Source organism: Schistocerca nitens, chromosome 1, assembly GCF_023898315.1.
Source record: "Schistocerca nitens isolate TAMUIC-IGC-003100 chromosome 1, iqSchNite1.1, whole genome shotgun sequence".
NCBI lineage: Eukaryota > Metazoa > Arthropoda > Insecta > Orthoptera > Acrididae > Schistocerca > Schistocerca nitens.
Genome location: NC_064614.1, coordinates 827742877 through 827763340, shown reverse-complemented (window position 1 = coordinate 827763340; position 20464 = coordinate 827742877). Strand labels below are relative to the sequence as shown.

The 20464-nt window shown below is 44.2% G+C and overlaps 1 protein-coding gene across 1 annotated transcript in view; it reads left to right on the top strand.

The window, feature by feature from the left end:
• The window catches only part of LOC126205909 (transient receptor potential cation channel subfamily V member 4), a 247344-nt gene that overhangs the window by 203237 nt on the left and 23643 nt on the right, over positions 1–20464 (top strand). The window contains exon 15 of the mRNA XM_049938875.1: positions 6355–6612. Coding sequence (XP_049794832.1) covers positions 6355–6612 — 258 coding nt within the window. The remainder of the gene's footprint in view (positions 1–6354; positions 6613–20464) is intronic.

Here is a 20464-nt window from a genome sequence, read left to right as displayed (position 1 = left end):
TGTTGTCGCCAGTGGTCGGCGGAAGGTGCACGTGCCCGTCGACCTGGGACCGGACCGCAGCGACGCACGGATGCACGCCAAGACCGTAGGATCGTACGCAGTGCCGTAGGGGACCGCACCGCCACTTCCCAGCAAATTAGGGACACTGTTGCTCCTGGGGTATCGGCGAGGACCATTCGCAACCGTCTCCATGAAGCTGGGCTACGGTCCCGCACACCGTTAGGCCGTCTTCCGCTCACGCCCAAACATCGTGCAGCCCGCCTCCAGTGGTGTCGCGACAGGCGTGAATGGAGGGACGAATGGAGACGTGTCGTCTTCAGTGATGAGAGTCGCTTCTGCCTTGGTGCCAATGATGGTCGTACGCGTGTTTGGCGCCGTGCAGGTGAGCGCCACAATCAGGACTGCATACGACCGAGGCACACAGGGCCAACACCCGGCATCATGGTGTGGGGAGCGATCTCCTACACTGGCCGTACACCACTGGTGATCGTCGAGGGGACACTGAATAGTGCACGGTACGTCCAAACCGTCATCGAACCCATCGTTCTACCATTCCTAGACCGGCAAGGGAACTTGCTGTTCCAACAGGACAATGCACGTCCGCATGTATCCCGTGCCACCCAACGTGCTCTAGAAGGTGTAAGTCAACTACCCTGGCCAGCAAGATCTCCGGATCTGTCCCCCATTGAGCATGTTTGGGACTGGATGAAGCGTCGTCTCACGCGGTCTGCACGTCCAGCACGAACGCTGGTCCAACTGAGGCGCCAGGTGGAAATGGCATGGCAAGCCGTTCCACAGGACTACATCCAGCATCTCTACGATCGTCTCCATGGGAGAATAGCAGCCTGCATTGCTGCGAAAGGTGAATATACACTGTACTAGTGCCGACATTGTGTATGCTCTGTTGCCTGTGTCTATGTGCCTGTGGTTCTGTCAGTGTGATCATGTGATGTATCTGACCCCAGGAATGTGTCAATAAAGTTTCCCCTTCCTGGGACAATGAATTCACGGTGTTCGTATTTCAATTTCCAGGAGTGTAGAAGTTTTATGGAATGAAATTCGGAGTCCTTTTTTCAGAGCACGTTCCGCTACAGCTGGTTTTTCGGGAGAGCGTAGCCGGAAACATCTTTCAGGTTCTTCGCGGCGCTGTTCAATAGTGACCCCCCCCCCCTCCTCGCTTTTCATCATTACGTTTTATCTGCTTGTATTAAATACAATGATCAGATGTAAGTATGTAAAATCGATGTAAAATTCAAACAGTTAAGTTCTTTTTAACTTAGGGCAACACATATGCAAAAATATTCACCATGGAGTTTTAACCAAGTAAGAACATGTAAGCTATCTCATGATTTATTGTAATTTGAAAGAAAATTGTGGCTGGTTGCTGATTTGCAATAAAAATGTTCTCAATTTCATATGAGTCAAATTATCAAATACATCGTTACTTGACGAAATGGTGTTAAGGCAGTATTAATTGCTTTTAATATCAATTTAAGAAACCTTTGAATGATTTTTTAAAAAGTCAACTTATTGAATATTTTAAAATGATTTCTGTATTCTAGTATTCTTCTGGCTGCAAAGGGTTAGACTGTACCATTGCTATAAAGCTCTAACCTCTATGGAGCAGCCACTAACGATTGAAGAAGTGAAAATACAATAAAGAAAAAGATATTTTTTGTTAGCAGCGAGTGTTGTAATCTTATAATTTCTCATGCACAATACTGGCGATTAAAATTGTCACACCATGAAGGTGGCATCTTACACTCATTAAATTAGCATGAAATGTACAAATTCTGGATATGTAAGTAATTAGCATTTCAACGCAACCGAGTGTAGAAGCTGGCATTATCATTGTGTACGAAGGGAGATATTAAATAGTGGATTTCTCATACAGATATCTCATTCGAATGTTGGTTGGTTGTAAGATGGTGTCATGCCACGTGCAAGAAAGAGAAACGTCCGCCAGCACATGTCGGAATTCGACAGAAGCAAGACTGTACACTGTCGGGACTGCGGTTTATCATTCCGCGATGGTGCTGCTCGCATGATATTGGGGCTGTCATCAAATATGGAATCGGTGGGTTCAGAGGGGCTACACACTGTGCCATGTAGGATCTCAACGGGACCCACGAAACTAGCCACGCTTCTTCGGATGCAGTTTTTCTGGTAAGGGCTCAACATTACCACATACACTCAGTTCATAAAGAAGTCACAATGCCTGAAAGTGCTTTTCAGTTGCTCACGTTTTTGAATTTTCTCTCATTCATATCATTGTTTAGGAGAAATTTCGACTGCATGTATGCGTTTGGGTCCGTCTCTGTAGCTGAACGGTCGGCTTAAGTGCCATACGGAGGCCCAAGTTCGATTCCTGGTAGTGTGAAGGACTTTCCTTAGATTGAACGGCTGTGACAACACGCACTCAGCTTTGCGTGTACAAGTAGGGAGCTACCTGAAGGCTGTGTGACTATATACCGGGTGATCAAAAAGTCAGTATAAATTTGAAAACTGAATAAACCACGGAATAATGTAGATAGAGAGGTAAAAATTGACACACATGCTTGGAGTGACACGGGGTTTTATTAGAACCGAAAAAAATAAAGTTCCCAAATGTCCGACAGATGGCGCTGGACAGCAAAACGTCAGTGACTGCGCATGACAATCGTGTATAAAAGGAGCTGTAATGAGAGAGAGAGAATCGGATGCGCCAGCAGTCGCAGCATGTTGACGTTACCTGAAAAGGCGCTTTTAGTGAAGCTGTATTATCAGAATGGGGAATGTACTAGTTCAGCGTTACGATCCTGTCGCCATAGGAAGGGGATTCGAACGGGTAAAGGTCCGTTGACAAATGCAGCTGTGGCGAGAATGATTTCGAAGTTCGAAGCCACGGGTTGTTTAGACGATAGACCCCGTAGTGGCCGACCGAACACAAGGCGTAATGCTGCTGAGACAGTTCAGGAAGAAATGGAGACTGTAGCGGGTTCGTCTTGCAGTCGCACGTCGCACCGGCATTCCATACACTATTGTTTGGTTGGCACTTAGGCGTACCCTCCGATGCTATCCGTACAAAATCCATCGGCATCGTGAACTGTTACCTGGCGATTTAGTGAAGCGGAGGGCATTTGCGGTGTGGGCGTTTCAAAAGACGGCGGAAGATGACGATTGGTTGAGTAACGTGTTGTGGACCGACAAAGCTCATTTCACGCTCCGAGGGTCTGTCAACGCCCGCAGCTGCAGAATTTGGGCTACCGAAAATCCTAGAACTGTCGTGGAAACTCCATTGCACGACGAGAAAGTCACGGTATGGGTTGGATTTACCACATATACCGTTATCGGGTAAATGGGTGATTCTGGTTTTGTAACTGCTACCGTGACGGGTGAGAGGTACGCCGATATGTTACAGAATCGCATCATCCCCAGACTGGCTGATAAACACCTGCTGGAACGTACGATGTTTATGCAGGATGGCGCTACACCCCATATTGCTAGACGCGTGAAAGATCTCTTGCGCGCGTCGTTTGGTGATGATCGTGTGCTCAGCCGCCACTTTCGTCATGCTTGGCCTCCCAGGTCCCCAGACTTCAGTCCGTGCGATTATTGGCTTTGCGGTTACCTGAAGTCGCAAGTGTATCGTGATCGACCGACATCTCTAGGGATGCTGAAAGACAACATCCGACGCCAATGCCTCACCATAACTCCGGACATGCTTTACAGTGCTGTTCACAACATTATTCCTCGACTACAGCTATTGTTGAGGAATGATGGAGGACATATTGAGCATTTCCTGTAAAGTACATCATCTTTGCTTTGTCTTACTTTGTTATGCTAATTATTGCTATTCTGATCAGATGAAGCGCCATCTGTCGGACATTTTTTGAACATTTGTATTTTCTTGGTTCTAATAAAACCCCATGTCATTCCAGGCATGTGTGTCAATTTGTACCTCTCTATCTATATTATTCCATGATTTATTCAGTTTTCAAATTTATACCGACTTTTTGATCACTCGGTATATGATTATCCACAGATGATAGGCGGTAATGACGGAAAATGTTTCGTCAACAAAGATTTGAATAAATAGAAGAAAATTAATACAAGCAGATTTCGCCGACACGTATGCGTCAGAAATGACTTTCATCACGTAAGATACTTCAAAGCTGCACAGCACCCAAGCTTCGAAGGCACACAAGCTCTCCTTTTATAACTGGCAATAGCGATCGGAAGATCGTACACCTCTAAACTGATGTCCAGTGACGACATTGGCGGAGGATGACAGCAGTTCGCTGTCCACCCATAGCCCCTAGGTCTGATTGAAGATTATTATTATTACATGATATTAATTAAAATGCAAATGAACGTACTAGTATTATTTACATGTTAAATAAGTTATGTTATTTGTGTTTTTTAGTACTGATGTCTGATGATATTAAATTACCCGAATAAAGAATGCAGTGTAGTTGGGTAGCACATTGTTAATTTTATGAGTTGTTCCTGCACAGCAACTGTGAAGGACTTGGAGCATAAACGAGGATTGAGCTAAATAATTTGGAAGCCAGAGTGAGCTGCAGAAGTGCAGTGGCAGTTTCGTATGGAGGTATCAGAGTCAGGGGGATTTTGATGATGGGGAGATAAGTGCCAAGTTTAAGAGTGGAACATTGAGACCAGAAACGCTAACGTGGAGAAGAAATTGCATCATTTATATTTTGTTGGGAAGACAGATTTTAGAACAATTTTCGTAGTTTGGTGATGGAAGTTGTACGTAACTCCACTCCAAGAAAGTGTGAAGATGGTTTGCACATCACGTTCCGATATTGTGTGGTATAGATACAGCAGAGTACCAGAATCAGCGCCGGCCGCGGTGGTCTCGCGGTTCCAGGCGCGCAGTCCGGAACCGTGCGACTGCTACGGTCGCAGGTTCGAATCCTGCCTTGGGCATGGATGTGTGTGATGTCCTTAGGTTAGTTAGGTTTAAGTAGTTCTAAGTTCTAGGGGACTGATAACCACAGCAGTTGAGTCCCATAGTGCTCAGAGCCATTTGAACCAGAATCAGCAGATATTGGCAAACAACTTGTATAAAGTAGTCTTAGGAGAGGGAATGTCATTCTGTCGATTAACGTGTGGGCTCAGCAGGCTTGGAATGTGTGCTTAGATATAATGGGTTAGAGTTAGCCGTAGGGGTTCGTAATAGATGTAGTATTTTGCAGCAGGAAGAACTTTAGGCCAATAAGGTGGAAAAGAAAGGAAATGAAAGCGTATGAGAGCTCTGATGTGGGTAAGGATGGAGCGTTGGTTAGACCTAATGATGAGGGTAGATGATGAGCCAGATTTCATGGTCTTGCGTTGGAAGTCTTTGAACTTTTATTACCAGAGTGTTTGCAGATACAGTTTCCGGATATTTGTATGCCTTTTGCGGTTGCAGAGTACTAACATTGAATGATAGGTAAAAAACAATGGGGTTGGTGAATATTGTTTCTGCGATGGGTGTGTGGATATAGAAAGCAAGACAGAGAAACTTGTATTTGAGGGTTTGGATGGAGTTATGGAAGTTCGTTGCAGTCATAAGTAAGTCGATGTTGGCAGAGGAAAGTATAAGACAGATAACGGCTTTATAGCTGTGAGGCGTGGTTGCCAGATATATTCCAAATGTTCGGCCAGTTTAGTTATAATAATTTGAATCGATTCATGGCCTTTATTGGGTGCTTCCATGTCAGTTTAAGATCGAGTTTTAGTTAGAGTAATCTACTTCGTTACTTAACTGGATAGCAGTATTATAAATGATAAGGTAGAAGTCACGGGGCACAAGGTACAGGTGGTTTGTCCTATTGTATACATTCTGGAATGGTTTGTTTTAAAGGTCTTTGATTGCTTCAGGGAATAAACTAGTTGAAATATAGTTGGTGTGATATTAGTTCTGAAGAGTTAGGTTAAAGGCTGACATTGAAGGAGGTGGAAAGGATAAAGTAGTTTAGGTGTATTACGTGTGAAAATGAAGAATGGGAATAGAGAGAATCATGTTATCATGATTGACTGGAAGATTTATGAATTTATTTTATTGATGGTTACAAAGCATGAGGCGTTTGGACTCATTTGGATATGGATTCCGTCTCATCTGTGGTACACGCTTATTGTCAGGCAGTTAGTGTCAGCTTTTTTTCAGAGTGGTATCTGGTACATAACGAGAAAAGTAGCTGCGAAAGGTAAGTGAAAACAGAGCGAACACAGCAGCAACGTGGGAGGACGGAATGGTACAGAATTTGTGGTGTAGTCTGTAAAGCTGCTTCCTGGAGACACACCGCTAATGACAGCTGCACAGCTGGTATGCGAGCACCAACCGGGAACTGTCGCTTGTGATTGCAGGTAGCAGCAGCGTCGACGCCCCGCCTCCGTGGGAAGGCGACGCGATGCAGCAGCTCGTGGCGCTGTCTGAGGTGCTGCCCAGCGATGACCCGCAGCTGGCGGTGATCGCGCAGCTGGCCTACCAGCAGCAGCTGGACGCCCAGATGGTGCCGCCCGCCGAGCAGCACCGCTACTGCTGCGCCAGACGCCTGCACGCGCTCGAGGCCGCCAACGCCTCCGCCCCCAGCCTCGAGCCCAGTGACAGCGACGAATTTGGAGGTGACACTAACGACAGAAGCAAACACTCTGGCGCCATAAAGTACTAAACAGCGATTCCAAAGTGGAAGGGGTAAACTAGAAAGAATTTCCATTTAAAAATAATCCTGTCAGTAATACAGGCTGAACACGAACTCTACTAGTTGATTTTAGGGGTTGTTCACTGATGTCTGCAAAGTGGTTTGATACTGCTAACTTATTAGAAAGTCATCTGGTCTATGATGGTTCATAATTTAGAACGATTGCAAATATTATTTGTATTGGCTACAAACATGACTGGTAGAGAAAGTGAGGGGGAATGAAGACAAAACTCTCTTCAGAGTGTTGCATAACCAGTCAGGGTTAATAGACAACAAGGAACTAAAACAATACACTTCATAACACCGAAGCACACCTGATCAGTACTTGAGGCCAATCACTGTATTTGCCGACAGATATAATAAATCTACGCAAAGACTACGATATATCAAGTACGTCCGCTACATAAAAATTTTCCTTTGCTAGAAAAAAGTAGCCTTTAGAAATAGTGCCTATTGTCCTTAGTACAAGATAACATTGTGACTCAGAGGTCGTATCTGAATGTGGCGCCACTGGCTACCAAAGATCGAACTTCTTCCACTTTTTGTACAAGAAATAGGAACTATTTGCACAAGACATCATGTGCAGACCTCTTTGTCTTCTGAATACCATGAGAACCTAACACATTTGTTCTGACTTTTCATAAAGGGTTTGCACTCGTTTAGCTAGGACTGCAGATCGACCAGTTCTTGGTAAGTCACCAACGGGTGACTTGTCACTTCGTAAGGTGAAACTCTTGTTAAACTGCAACATCTTCACATATATTACCGGAAATCTCCTCAGCACTGTTAGCATTTTCGTGAACTACTAATGAGGCCGCGGTACGTTAAGACACGGACTCGATTCCGGGGGACTGGCGCCCAGATTCCATATTTATGTTTTCAGTTATTCCCTTATGTAGCTTAAACTGAAAGGCGCCATAGTTAGTTTAAAACGAGGACGCCTGTTCGCTGCCCCATTCTCGTTCTTTCTGAGCTGGTGCTCCATCTCTAACGACCTCGACGTTGATAGGACATTAAATCAAAAACATCCTTCCTATTTCTTCGTTTCAGATTTGTAACCATTTCCTGTTTTTTTTAACGCTGCAGCTCCCTGCACCAAGCGCACAAGCAGCAAACTGAGTGTTTATTCCAAAATTCCTGCCACGACCTCCCCATCTCTAAACAGTATACGCTTGTAAGTATAAATACAGTTTTTAACCAGGCATACATTTACGTACAGTTTTAATTGGGTGTACAGTACATTTACTTCTAGGATGCCCTGTGTAATCACTCACTGCCATCAACTGCACAAGTATTTGAACAGTGAACTAGCGCACTTCTTCATGAGCTATCTCGTCCCTAGAAACCATGCCCTAGTAATCATCAACTAGAGTCTTATGAATGAGGTTCATTACTTTTACTCGTAAAAATAAACTCATTGACATCAAACGCAGTGATCGAGCTCGTCACTGAACAAAATTGTCATGACCAAACGATGTGTCACCATAATGCGTGTTAAGTTCATCCTTGGCACAACGTTTAAGGTATACCAATGCAACGTCAGCTTATCCGCACCTCTAATGGCACTTGACCAAAGAACGGGGGTAAATGTTGTAGAAATGTTGTATCGACAGTTATATTTAATTTATCCGGAAGTATACTACGTTCCATAAACAAGATTGTGCACCATTCCACTCAATATACTGGTAAAGAAAGGTCTGTTGGATGCTGTGGAACTCAACTGAGTAAATGGTTTCGTACGTCCACGTGTAACACATATAAAAAGTATTTAGGCAGTTAGGTAATATGGCCCTGTAGTTTAATTACTTCCTTACATCAAAAGCAGTATTCAACGTTTCTGAGTAACACATTTAAGTCTGTGCACAGAGCTCCAGACCTCATTGTTCAGAGCAGATCAGGTAATTCGATTATTTTCGAGAAGAAGACGTAACGACAGAAATACGTGAGCTATTTACAGTGGTAGTAATAACCGAGAAGTCCACTCTTTTAGAATGGTTTACTTTCCCTGACTGTAAGTAGCGGGAAATTTTGGTTTATGTTCACGAAATGCAGGCAAAACACTAACTGATATAATGGAAATAAATAATTTTATATTTTAATGTATTGACGAAATCGAAGTCATTGTAACTTGGTTGATGGAGAGTAAGGCTGTTACTCGACCGTGACTGTATCGGAGGACTTGTTTGAAGTGATGTACATGAAATATGTCTATCCTATATCAGGACTGAGACCTTGAGCAACACACATGCATCTTTACCAGAAGGCCACATTGTTTTGGAAAAGGAAATGCAACATGGTGGACACAGTTAATTCTGTCCTACAATTAGTCGGAGTCATTATCTTGCACATCAATGGTCAAAGCAGTGAACTGTTTCTTAACTCGATTTGAGCGGAGTTCAAGTCGTCGTTCGATCTTCTAGTTTTTATCTGTGATCTCCTTAAATCGCTTCAAACGATACGAATAGTGGAATGGTTCATTTGATGAGGTCATGGCCTATACCTTCTTCCATCCTTGCCCATCTTAACAAGACCAGTGACCCTGCTCTAGTGAACTCGATGAAGCCGAAATCTAAACTCTCTACCTCTAAAGATATATGTATTTGCTACCTCCATGTAGTTTGAAATTACATACCTGTGCTGAAAATAAAGAAAGGAAACTGATTCACATGTGGAATAGCGCCATAAACTGTTTTCACCTAACATTTCACACAGTCCTCGATGGGTTTTGTGAGTTATGTACGAGTATTGATTGGTGTCACAGAGACAGAATACTGACGAGAAATACTGTTGTGCAAAGATGTTAAAGACAGCATTTGTGTGAAACCCTGATCAATAATAACTCCATCCATGCTTAAACTGAGAAAGTTACCAAATTTCATAAATTAGGTTGCACCAACGTTCCAATAATTAACTGTGAAAATTGTTGCTTACAACATACTTAAGAAATAATTTATGTTTAGTTGCACTGAAATGAAAAATGCCAAAGTAATTACTCCAAAAAGAACAGCAGGGGACGTACTTGTAGCACAAATAACCAGTTTCTAAATAGTGACAAATTTTTATCACTTGGTCTTGTTAACCAATAAGCAAACGTCCATGCCAGAGATACACAAATAGATAATAAAACGCAAATATCGAACTGGAAGTAGGACATAACAATGTTCAGTTGTCTAATCGGATTGTAAAGGTAACACTTAACGCGAATTCCACGGAAACTACTTGGGTTAAGACAACATTATGTACATTACTACAATATTCGCATCCATCATACAACAGTGCAGTTGAACTTGTCAGCAAAAGCATGAAGTACATCAGGTCTGGACATCAGAACAATACGCAAAAACATTCAGCTACACCTGAAAACTTAATATATAAAAGACACTACTTTCTTGGGATTAGCCGTTTTCCATGCAAATGCCAAAGACAATTTTTAAATTTAAAGGAAATTCATCGCCACGGGGGTCACAATAGCAATACTTTTCATCATCAGACAGAACATAAAATAGCAATCATTGTTATACAATTTCGAACCACCTGTGTGGAATCCAACTCCACCAAAACGATAATTATTTAAAATAATAGCAATTAGCAGTGGCGCGGCTCTTGAGTGTACTTTTCTGGGTGTTCACAAATTTTTAGATTCAGATAAATTTGAGAGTGTGAAATTAACAGCACCTGATATATAACAGTATGCTTATCAGCAAGTTTATACTACTACAGCCACTGTCAGTAATAATAACAACAGTAATAATAATAATAATAATAATAATAAGATGCATAACGTATATGACAAAAGAAACAATTGTTTTTATTGAATTTTCTTGTTTTATACATAATTAAGTACAGTTTAGGACAATAACGAAATAATGTGCAAGCTTTCACAACTCTCCATTTCCCATTTTCGTGTAAATGGGAGTTCTCGTGCCTTTCCATTTTTTCCGACAAATGAACAAAATCCCTAACAGATGTATTAGTTCACTAATTTACTTCCGAGCGGAAAATGAGATATCCTTAAGCTGCACCCACACTACAAGGTGTGCTAACTGTACATTTCCTTGTTAAATTTTCGCTTGCAGTTACGATTATTTGATTTCGTCACTCTCCATCAAAGGATCTGTTCTCGGAGGCCCAATTCCCATGCAACTAACTTTTTCAGGTAACTTCTGTTCCCAGAATGAGACCTACACTCTGCAACGGAGTGTACGCTGATATGAAGCTTCCTGGCAGGCTAAAGCTGTGTGCCGGACCTGTGCCTTTCGCGGGCAAGTGCTCTACCGACTGAGCTATCCAAGCACGACTCACGACCCTTCCTCACAGCTTTACTTTTCTGTTAGCATTTAAAATAGTTTCAACACTGTTCATGTTTACACTGCCTACGAAAGCCGACTCCCGCAAAGTAAACAGCCAACTCCCAACACAAAGTGCCGTTTGTGAACTTGATTAAATTCAAGTAGTGATGTCTACCAACGTGGTCGCTTAACTGGAATACAAATGAGGTGCTAAGATCCATAAGGGTCTAGAGCACACCGCCATGAATCCAATATTTAAATTGAAAATCAGAGAAACCAGTGATAACAGCTTTCCGTGAATTTTCATATACACAGTGTGAGCCTACAGCACAGATAAACCTGACTCAACATAAGATCAACAGATTTTAGAAGGATGAATAAATACTACAATCTCACGATGAAAGGTGACGTGCTTTAGGCCCTTATGATTCTCACACAGGAAATTCCCCATCGCAACCCCCTCAGATTTAGTGGTAAGATGGACAAGTGCGTATCCCGTCAAAATCTAACACTGATCAAGCAGGAAAACAGGAAGAAGTTTTACTGAACTGCGAAAAAAAAAAAATCAAAACAGAAACAATGAACGGTCTAAGCTTAACAAATGCAATATAGAGGGTACATAAACAGTCACAGCGTCGTGCTTAAGTGATCACGCTTTTGGAGTCTGAAGCGGACGAGCTGTGTTCAAAACTCATCGTGCCATTTGTTTTTATTTATTTTTTCACAACATTATGAACTGTCGGTCCGGTCTTCGAAATGTTTGTTCTCTTTCTGTAGTCTTGGCTGTTGTCATACTATGCACTGCTTATAGAATATGAGCCATGTGATAAGAATACGTTACCGTCACAAGTGAACGTAATGACCAGTGACAGCAGGCGAGATACCATGTAGACGACTCACAGAAATGAAAACAACAAATGAAAGGGTGTGAACTATGTTACAACAAAGCAATTCGAGAGTCAAAAGTTCCAAAACGGAACACAACTTCAAAAACATTAAAAACGTATGTCTCGAGAGAGCACAGAGAAACTGTGTGATTGTGAAACTGTTACGTTAATTTTTTGCAGCTTCTATGACACATATTATGTTTTCGTCATTTCCTTGGGAGTGACCGCATTTACATTCATACGAAGATCCAAATCGGGCAAGGAGGCGTATCTCACACTGTTAGGAGGCGTACAAATAACGAAAGCCGGTAAGAGATTCGTATCATATGACATACGTACTGTCACTATTCCGGTGGAGGATTCGGTTGATTTGTCGCCTTGTCATCAGAATTCTGCGGTTCCCATTCGAAAGCCCCTTCCTTTCGGCTACTAATAGAGTAGTTGTACAGAATCAGCTGTCGTTACAGGTCGCTGTTCCTTAGGGCTCACTGTTGCAAACGGATGTTACACCACGACACAGGCACAAATTTGAATGCAGCGAAAAAAAATTATTAGAGTCAGAAAGATTTGAATACGGCTCTGCCCCGTGGCAGTCCAACATCGTGACCACATAACCACAACATCCCTGCTGTTTCAAAAAATGGCTCTGAGCACTATGGGACTTAACATCTGAGGTCATCAGTCCCCTTGAACTTAGAACTACTTAAACCTAACTAACATAAGGACATCACACACATCCATGCCCCAGGCAGGATTCGAACCTGCTGTTTCAAACTGCTATATATCGCACTTCTTGTCCTTGGATCGTTCACTGCTCCTATTTTTCTTTGCTTTTTTTTTCACAGTTGAATACACCTACTTCCAGTTTTTATACTTGATTTGTGTTCAGTTTTTGATGGGTTGTCCATTGAGCCCTCTTACCACTAAATCTGAAGAGGGTGCGTGGGGAGTTTCCCTTGTCAGCGCCTCAAATGGACTACTGTATGATGAAAACCGTAACTTAATATACCATAACTCATTCAGAAACCCAAAAACGAGGTCAATACAAGTTTAACATGCACTGACGTCCGATCTAATTTTTCTACAATATGTAGTGAGTGAATTAAGATATCTGAGGAGTGTGCTATCGCTTAGGAGGATTTATGCCAAGTGAACAGGGTGTCTACAACCAGGTGGCACTGACATCTGACATAAACTTGTAATTGAGTGGCAAGGGCTAGCTGTTCAAATGGTTCAAATGGCTCTGAGCACTATGCGACTTAACTTCTGAGGTCATCAGTTGCCTAGAACTTAGAACTAATTAAACCTAACTAACCTAAGGACATCACACACATCCATGCCCGAGGCAGGATTCGAACCTGCGACCGTAGCGGTCGCTCGGTTCCAGATTGTAGCGCCTAGAACCGCACGGCCACTCTGGCCGGCGGGCTGGCTGTGCACATCGTGCCCCGTGCAGGTTTTTTTATTTTTATTTTTTTTATCAGATCAATATGTCTTTGGTCCCTAAAGCAATTACGCCACGCGATCCGCGCATGCTCAGAAGCTCGTTAAAACGTGTACAACTTTAGGTGTGCTCATGACGCTAATGCCAAGTCTCACAGAGTCCAGAGGAGCGGCAGCGCGATAGATTTAAGTGACGTATCTTTCAGATTGCAGCATCAATGTTATGTTTAACAGCAGTCAAAGAAAAATAACCAATAATTCTGCATGGTGTCAAAAGTTTGGGTGTTCACGTGCTCTCACGAGCTCTTGTGCTCTTACATAGCAGCCGGCAATTAGATATTCAACACTGACAAATTATGTGGCGTAATTCGCACCAACCATCCCCAAAGATACCATTCTACTGCCAGACAACGTAAGCTATCAAAAAATCTTGCCCCTTCTGACAGAGTGATGTTAACTCAGTTTTAACACGAACAGTGACCTAGAAGATAAAAACGCAGAAGCAAACAATCGCTCATCCAATAAAACTAGGTTTGCGTAATTCTTTCTATTACAGCGGCCTCACAGATGTCAAAATACGATTCCAACGTCTCGTGGGTACATATAGATTCAGGAACTGTAGTAGCTCCAACTTCTTAAAAATTTCACACTACACAAAGAAGAGTAAAAAAAATGGACTTACTGGAAGTCACGATACAATGCATCCGCATCATTTCCGGAATGGCCAGCTTAAGTGTTAAATAAAATTTTCCAATAAACTTTAGAAAAAAACAGTAACATCATATATTGGTTACAGGAACGCTGAAGAATCTGTATTGAGAAAACCTATACAACGACACCGATTTTTGGAAAGGAGGTCACGAAATATACTGAACTTTTTTTTTTTAAGTAAGGGAGATGGTAATATTTCAATGACCGTGCAACCGTGAAATACAGGCAGCCGATTAGGTTACTTCCGACTATATTTCAAATTATACTCACGCATACGAAAAGCGCTGGCATCATAATGCATTATCATATTCTTCATCATAATACATTACACAACGACGAAAATGACTTTGTGGCTGACAGATTGCAGGTGATGTAGACTGCAGTGGCGGGAGGCAGTGTTGCCGGGAAACAGCCAGCCACGTTGAGCAAGGCTCTGCACGTATGTAGAAAACTGACAACACAGTGAGCATGTGACGCTCAAGAAAGACCTACGCTTGACTTGTGTCCGCTACACTCGACTGGCCGAAACGTCAATCGCAAAGTAATTTGAATAGGAGCATATAGACTTATCTCACAATTTTCTTAGCAACAAATTACTGAGGAGCACAGGCAAAGGATTTCCATCCCTTTAAATATGCCACAAGGGCAGGCCACGACGTTGGGATCACATATTTGTTTCAAACTTTGCACACCTTTGGTAGGCCATTAAAACAAGATAATGTGCAAGTAGTGAGGTGCACTACTCTGGCAATTCCGAGAAAGTCGCAAGAATAGTTTTACTCGTCTATTATGTAACTGATGTATCTGTGCGAAAGCACCGACCGTATGAAGTCATTGTAGGCAAGTCGTGAGTCCGCTGGATTTGGTCTTGCACTGAGGATTATCGCTCTGTGAGTGGAATCGATGTGCAATGGTAAAAATGTAGCTTCAAATTTATACAGCAAGTGCTGGATTTTCCAGTGTTTACTATACTTGTTGCGCGATCATCGTGCATAATTTTCCTAATGGAACCAAATCTCAAGTAGAGAGTGCGTATTATCCTCCTTATTTTACAAAAAAAAAAGTCGTTTGCGTTCGCGCAGTGTAGGAGGGTCGTGGACGAGGCCATGGTTCGAATCCTGCCAACAGCTAGTTTTTCCAATCTATACTTTTTGATCACTTGTCACATTATTTAATTTATATGACATTTGAGATGTAATATAATGAAAAAACCATGTGCACTTTCAAGAAGTTATAGTGAATTTCGCGCGTTATTTGACTATTTACTGTTTTTAATTTGTCAAGGACGAGGGACAGGCTTGGAAAGCCCAACTCAGATATCGATAATTAATGATGCGAATAACGTTATTCACAATCAGTAATATAGTAAGACACAGTGTGCGGGACCTCAAGAGAAACGAACAATTACTCGTCGGATATGCTCTCGACATTGCGCATTGAGGATCACATTTGTCGTATAGATGTGGAAAACATAAACTAAAACGGCATCTACTACATCGAATGAATACATTTTCCCCGCATTTACAGGGAATGTTCAGCGTTTCTAAGGGAAAACAGACCTAGTTGACATTATGAAAAAATTCTCTTTCTTCCGATAGTTTGGATGCAAACCACTCCGCGCAACGCAACATTTTGGCAAATATAGGTGCTGACAGTTGGTGATGTACGATAGAACGAATTTTGATAGCATCTTCACAAGAAGAAAGTTTTCGTTCATTGTCAATCAGAAATAAACAGTTCTGAGGCCCTTGATAAAGTTTTCAACTTGCCGATAGAAATAAACGTCGCATGGTTGCCAAATCGGAGTACATTATCTGTGCAATTTGGAAGACCTACGTCGTCGGTAAAGATGTCATGGTATAAAGCACGATGCTTTTCTTCGTTTGCTTGTCGATAGTTATAAATTTGTTTGTTCTAGTAATTAAATTTAATTAAAAATACACTCCTGGAAATTGAAATAAGAACACCGTGAATTCATTGTCCCAGGAAGGGGAAACTTTAGTGACACATTCCTGGGGTCAGATACATCACATGATCACACTGACAGAACCACAGGCACATAGACACAGGCAACAGAGCATGCACAATGTCGGCACTAGTACAGTGTATATCCACCTTTCGCAGCAATGCAGGCTGCTATTCTCCCATGGAGACGATCGTAGAGATGCTGGATGTAGTCCTGTGGAACGGCTTGCCATGCCATTTCCACCTGGCGCCTCAGTTGGACCAGCGTTCGTGCTGGACGTGCAGACCGCGTGAGACGACGCTTCATCCAGTCCCAAACATGCTCAATGGGGGACAGATCCGGAGATCTTGCTGGCCAGGGTAGTTGACTTACACCTTCTAGAGCACGTTGGGTGGCACGGGATACATGCGGACGTGCATTGTCCTGTTGGAACAGCAAGTTCCCTTGCCGGTCTAGGAATGGTAGAACGATGGGTTCGATGACGGTTTGGATGTACCGTGCACTATTCAGTGTCCCCTCGACGATCACCAGTGGTGTACGGCCAGTGTAGGAGATCGCTCCCCACACCATGATGCCGGGTGTTGGCCCTGTGTGCCTCGGTCGTATGCAGTCCTGATTGTGGCGCTCACCTGCACGGCGCCAAACACGCATACGACCATCATTGGCACCAAGGCAGAAGCGACTCTCATCGCTGAAGACGACACGTCTCCATTCGTCCCTCCATTCACGCCTGTCGCGACACCACTGGAGGCGGGCTGCACGATGTTGGGGCGTGAGCGGAAGACGGCCTAACGGTGTGCGGGACCGTAGCCCAGCTTCATGGAGACGGTTGCGAATGGTCCTCGCCGATACCCCAGGAGCAACAGTGTCCCTAATTTGCTGGGAAGTGGCGGTGCGGTCCCCTACGGCACTGCGTACGATCCTACGGTCTTGGCGTGCATCCGTGCGTCGCTGCGGTCCGGTCCCAGGTCGACGGGCACGTGCACCTTCCGCCGACCACTGGCGACAACATCGATGTACTGTGGAGACCTCACGCCCCACGTGTTGAGCAATTCGGCGGTACGTCCACCGGGCCTCCCGCATGCCCACTATACGCCCTCGCTCAAAGTCCGTCAACTGCACATACGGTTCACGTCCACGCTGTCGCGGCATGCTACCAGTGTTAAAGACTGCGATGGAGCTCCGTATGCCACGGCAAACTGGCTGACACTGACGGCGGCGGTGCACAAATGCTGCGCAGCTAGCGCCATTCGACGGCCAACACCGCGGTTCCTGGTGTGTCCGCTGTGCCGTGCGTGTGATCATTGCTTGTACAGCCCTCTCGCAGTGTCCGGAGCAAGTATGGTGGGTCTGACACACCGGTGCCAATGTGTTCTTTTTTCCATTTCCAGGAGTGTAGTAAGTAGTCAATATAAAAATCACTAAAACTTCATGCAAACACATGTCATTTTTTGGTTATATTACTTCTTAAATGTCATACAAATTAAATAATATGACCATTGATGAAAAAAAAACATAGATTAACAATTAATTCTGAGCGGAATTCAAATTGTCGCCTCATATTCTCGTAATCGCCAGATTGTTGTTATCATGGCGTACTAAAGATGTACAAATTTTGAACTAAATCTGTGATGCCAGCGTCGTAGCCTCCCCTTGTCAGATTAGGCCGTAGAGCTTGATGCAGCAGGCATCTCAGAAAAATTCCTGCAGGATGCGAGGAAGCAGTTCTTCCCCTGGCTCCATTCCGCCCTGGGGCTGCAACGTCCAGTGATATTGGCCATGGAGAAAATATTGACCTACTACAGCGCGATCAGAATAACAAAATTGATTGACAGTCGAGCGTGCAAAGGGGTGAGGCTGTCGTATCACGTTTGTCTCCGTACACGTATGGTAGCGACAGCAAAAGCTGGGCTACATTCAAAGGCTGCACACTGATGTGTAATATTGAGTTTGATTAACAGGTTGGTAATAGTTGTGTCACTTTTCTGCACATTTTCGCGGCTAGATATGGGCACCCTGTCACGAAAAATAAATACGTCACAATGATACACAATGTAAACAACGAAAACGAATCACAGTTGTTATGTTACTGGACGCAAGAATCACTTGAAACTGACTGTTGCAATTGGCATATGAGGTAACACAGCGGTAGCTGTCAACCACTTTTCCATTAGGATCTAGCTGTAGTACACTGGATTGTCATGATTTGCTGTTAGTATTGAGCTAGTACGAGGGCCGTTCAGTAAGTAACACAACACTTTTTTTTCTGAAAGCTAGTTGGTTTTGTTCAGGATTCTATCACATTATATTATTCTCCACTATTTTGGCTTCAAAACCTGCGTTTTAACATTATCTCCGTTCAATGAGACGGCCTTTCGCCTCCTTACTGGGAGGGCCTGTATGCCAGCATGTTGCCTCTGTACTGGTCGACGTCGGAGCCAGCCTCTTGCCGCATCTATAACCTCCCCATCATCTACGTTACTGCTTCCCGCGGAGTCCATTCTTCGTTGGGCCAGACAGACGGAAGTCGGAAGGTGCGAGATTCGGGCTGTGGATGAAGAAGAACAGTCCAATGAAGTTTTGTGAACTCCTCTCGGGTGCGCAGACTTGCGTGAGGCCTTGGGCTGACATAGAGAAGGAGAAGTTAGTTTGCACTTTTGTGGCGATGAACACGCTGAAGTCGTTCCTTCAGTTTCCGGAGGGTAGCACAATACACTTCAGAGCTAATCGTTGCACCCTTAGGGACGACATCAAACACAATAACCCGTTCAGAGTCCCAGAAGACCGTTGCCATGACTTTACCGGCTGAGAGCGCGGCTTTGAACAGATGGTATGGCGCCACTCCATGAGGTGCCGTTTTGTTTCAGGTTCGAAGTGATGTACCCATGTTTCATCGCCTGTGACGATGTTCGACAAAAAATTTCACGATCAGCCTCCTAACGTACAAGCAATTCCACACAGACGGCCCTACGTTGCTCTTTACGGTCTGTTGTGAAATGGCGAGGAAACTAGCTTGCACACACCTTCCAGTAACTAAAATGGTGGACGAGTGCGTCAGCACTACCAAGAGAGACGCCCATTTGTGCAGTGAGATGTTAGATTATGTTCCGTCGACCACATCGAATGAGAGTGTCCGCAGATTCCAACATTGCACGAGTCACAGACGTGTATGGCCGGCCGGCACGCTGGAGAAAGGAGGAGGAGGAGGAGATTAGTGTTTAACGTCCCATCGACAACGAGGTCATTAGAGACGGAGCACAAGCTCGGGTGAGGGAAGGATGGGGAAGGAAATCGGACGTGCCCTTTCAGAGGAACCATCCCGGCATTTGCCTGAAGCGATTTAGGGAAATCACGGAAAACCTAAATCAGGATGGCCAGAGACGGGATTGAACCGTCGTCCTCCCGAATGCGAGTCCAGTGTGCTAACCACTGCGCCACCTCGCTCGGTCGCTGGAGAAAGGATAGGTCTGCGCTGCCTTGTTGCGATGGTGACAGACGCCTCGCCCAACGACTCTCCGCGCTTTTGTTCACTGCCAGGTCTCTGTAGACATTCCGCAAGTATTGGGACAACGTCGGTACCATTCCAAAATACCGTCACCAACCTCCGCCCGCCCCCGCCCGCCCCCGCCCGCCCCCGCCCGCCCCCTCCCCGCCCCCCCCCCCGCCCCCGCCCCCCCCCCTCCCACCCGCCTACGTATACGCGCTAGACATGAAATGTTTTCATAACACCGTCACCCTTCCAAAGCATCGTTAGTCGAAGGTCGCACGCAATGTATCCGGCACGTGGTGCCTCTCTAATCGTTATTACCGTAGCGGGTTGTGACATAGAGAGAGAAGCATCGTTAGTAGACAACAACAAGATCGCACGCAGTGTATCCGGCAAGTGGTGACTCTCTAGTCGTTATTACCGTAGCGGGTTGTGCCATAGAGAGAGAAACCCTTTCTGGAACTCGAACCCTGCTCCTCCTGGGTGGAAAGGCCAAGTGCTCCCACCTAACACAATTAAACCACCAGACACACATGGAATTGATGGGAAATTAAAAAATGCCGGAGCCCTTTCTGGGACTCGAACCCTGGTGCTCCTGGACGGAATGCTCAAGTGCACCCCCAACACATGAAACCTGCCTAGATGCGGGAGAGGAAGGTTAGGTTAGTGTACTTTATTTATTTTGGTCGAGAAACTGACGCAAAGATCGATCCTAATTGCGTAATTAATCACAAAGATAGGCCCTAATTACACAACTATATGCAAAGCACTACAGAAGGACGGCATAAAATCGCAATACGCCGCGAAAACTGACGATACCATACAACTGGTGTTATCCTGCCAAGAAAAAAAATTCGCAGAACCACTCGAAACCAGCGACAGAAACATCGAAACTCTACCCTACACCTACAAGCTGCCAGAGTTGATATTAGCTAACTTTGAGAAGGGTGTATTTCCTGCTTTTCATGTATGCGTGTTTCTACTGCATTACA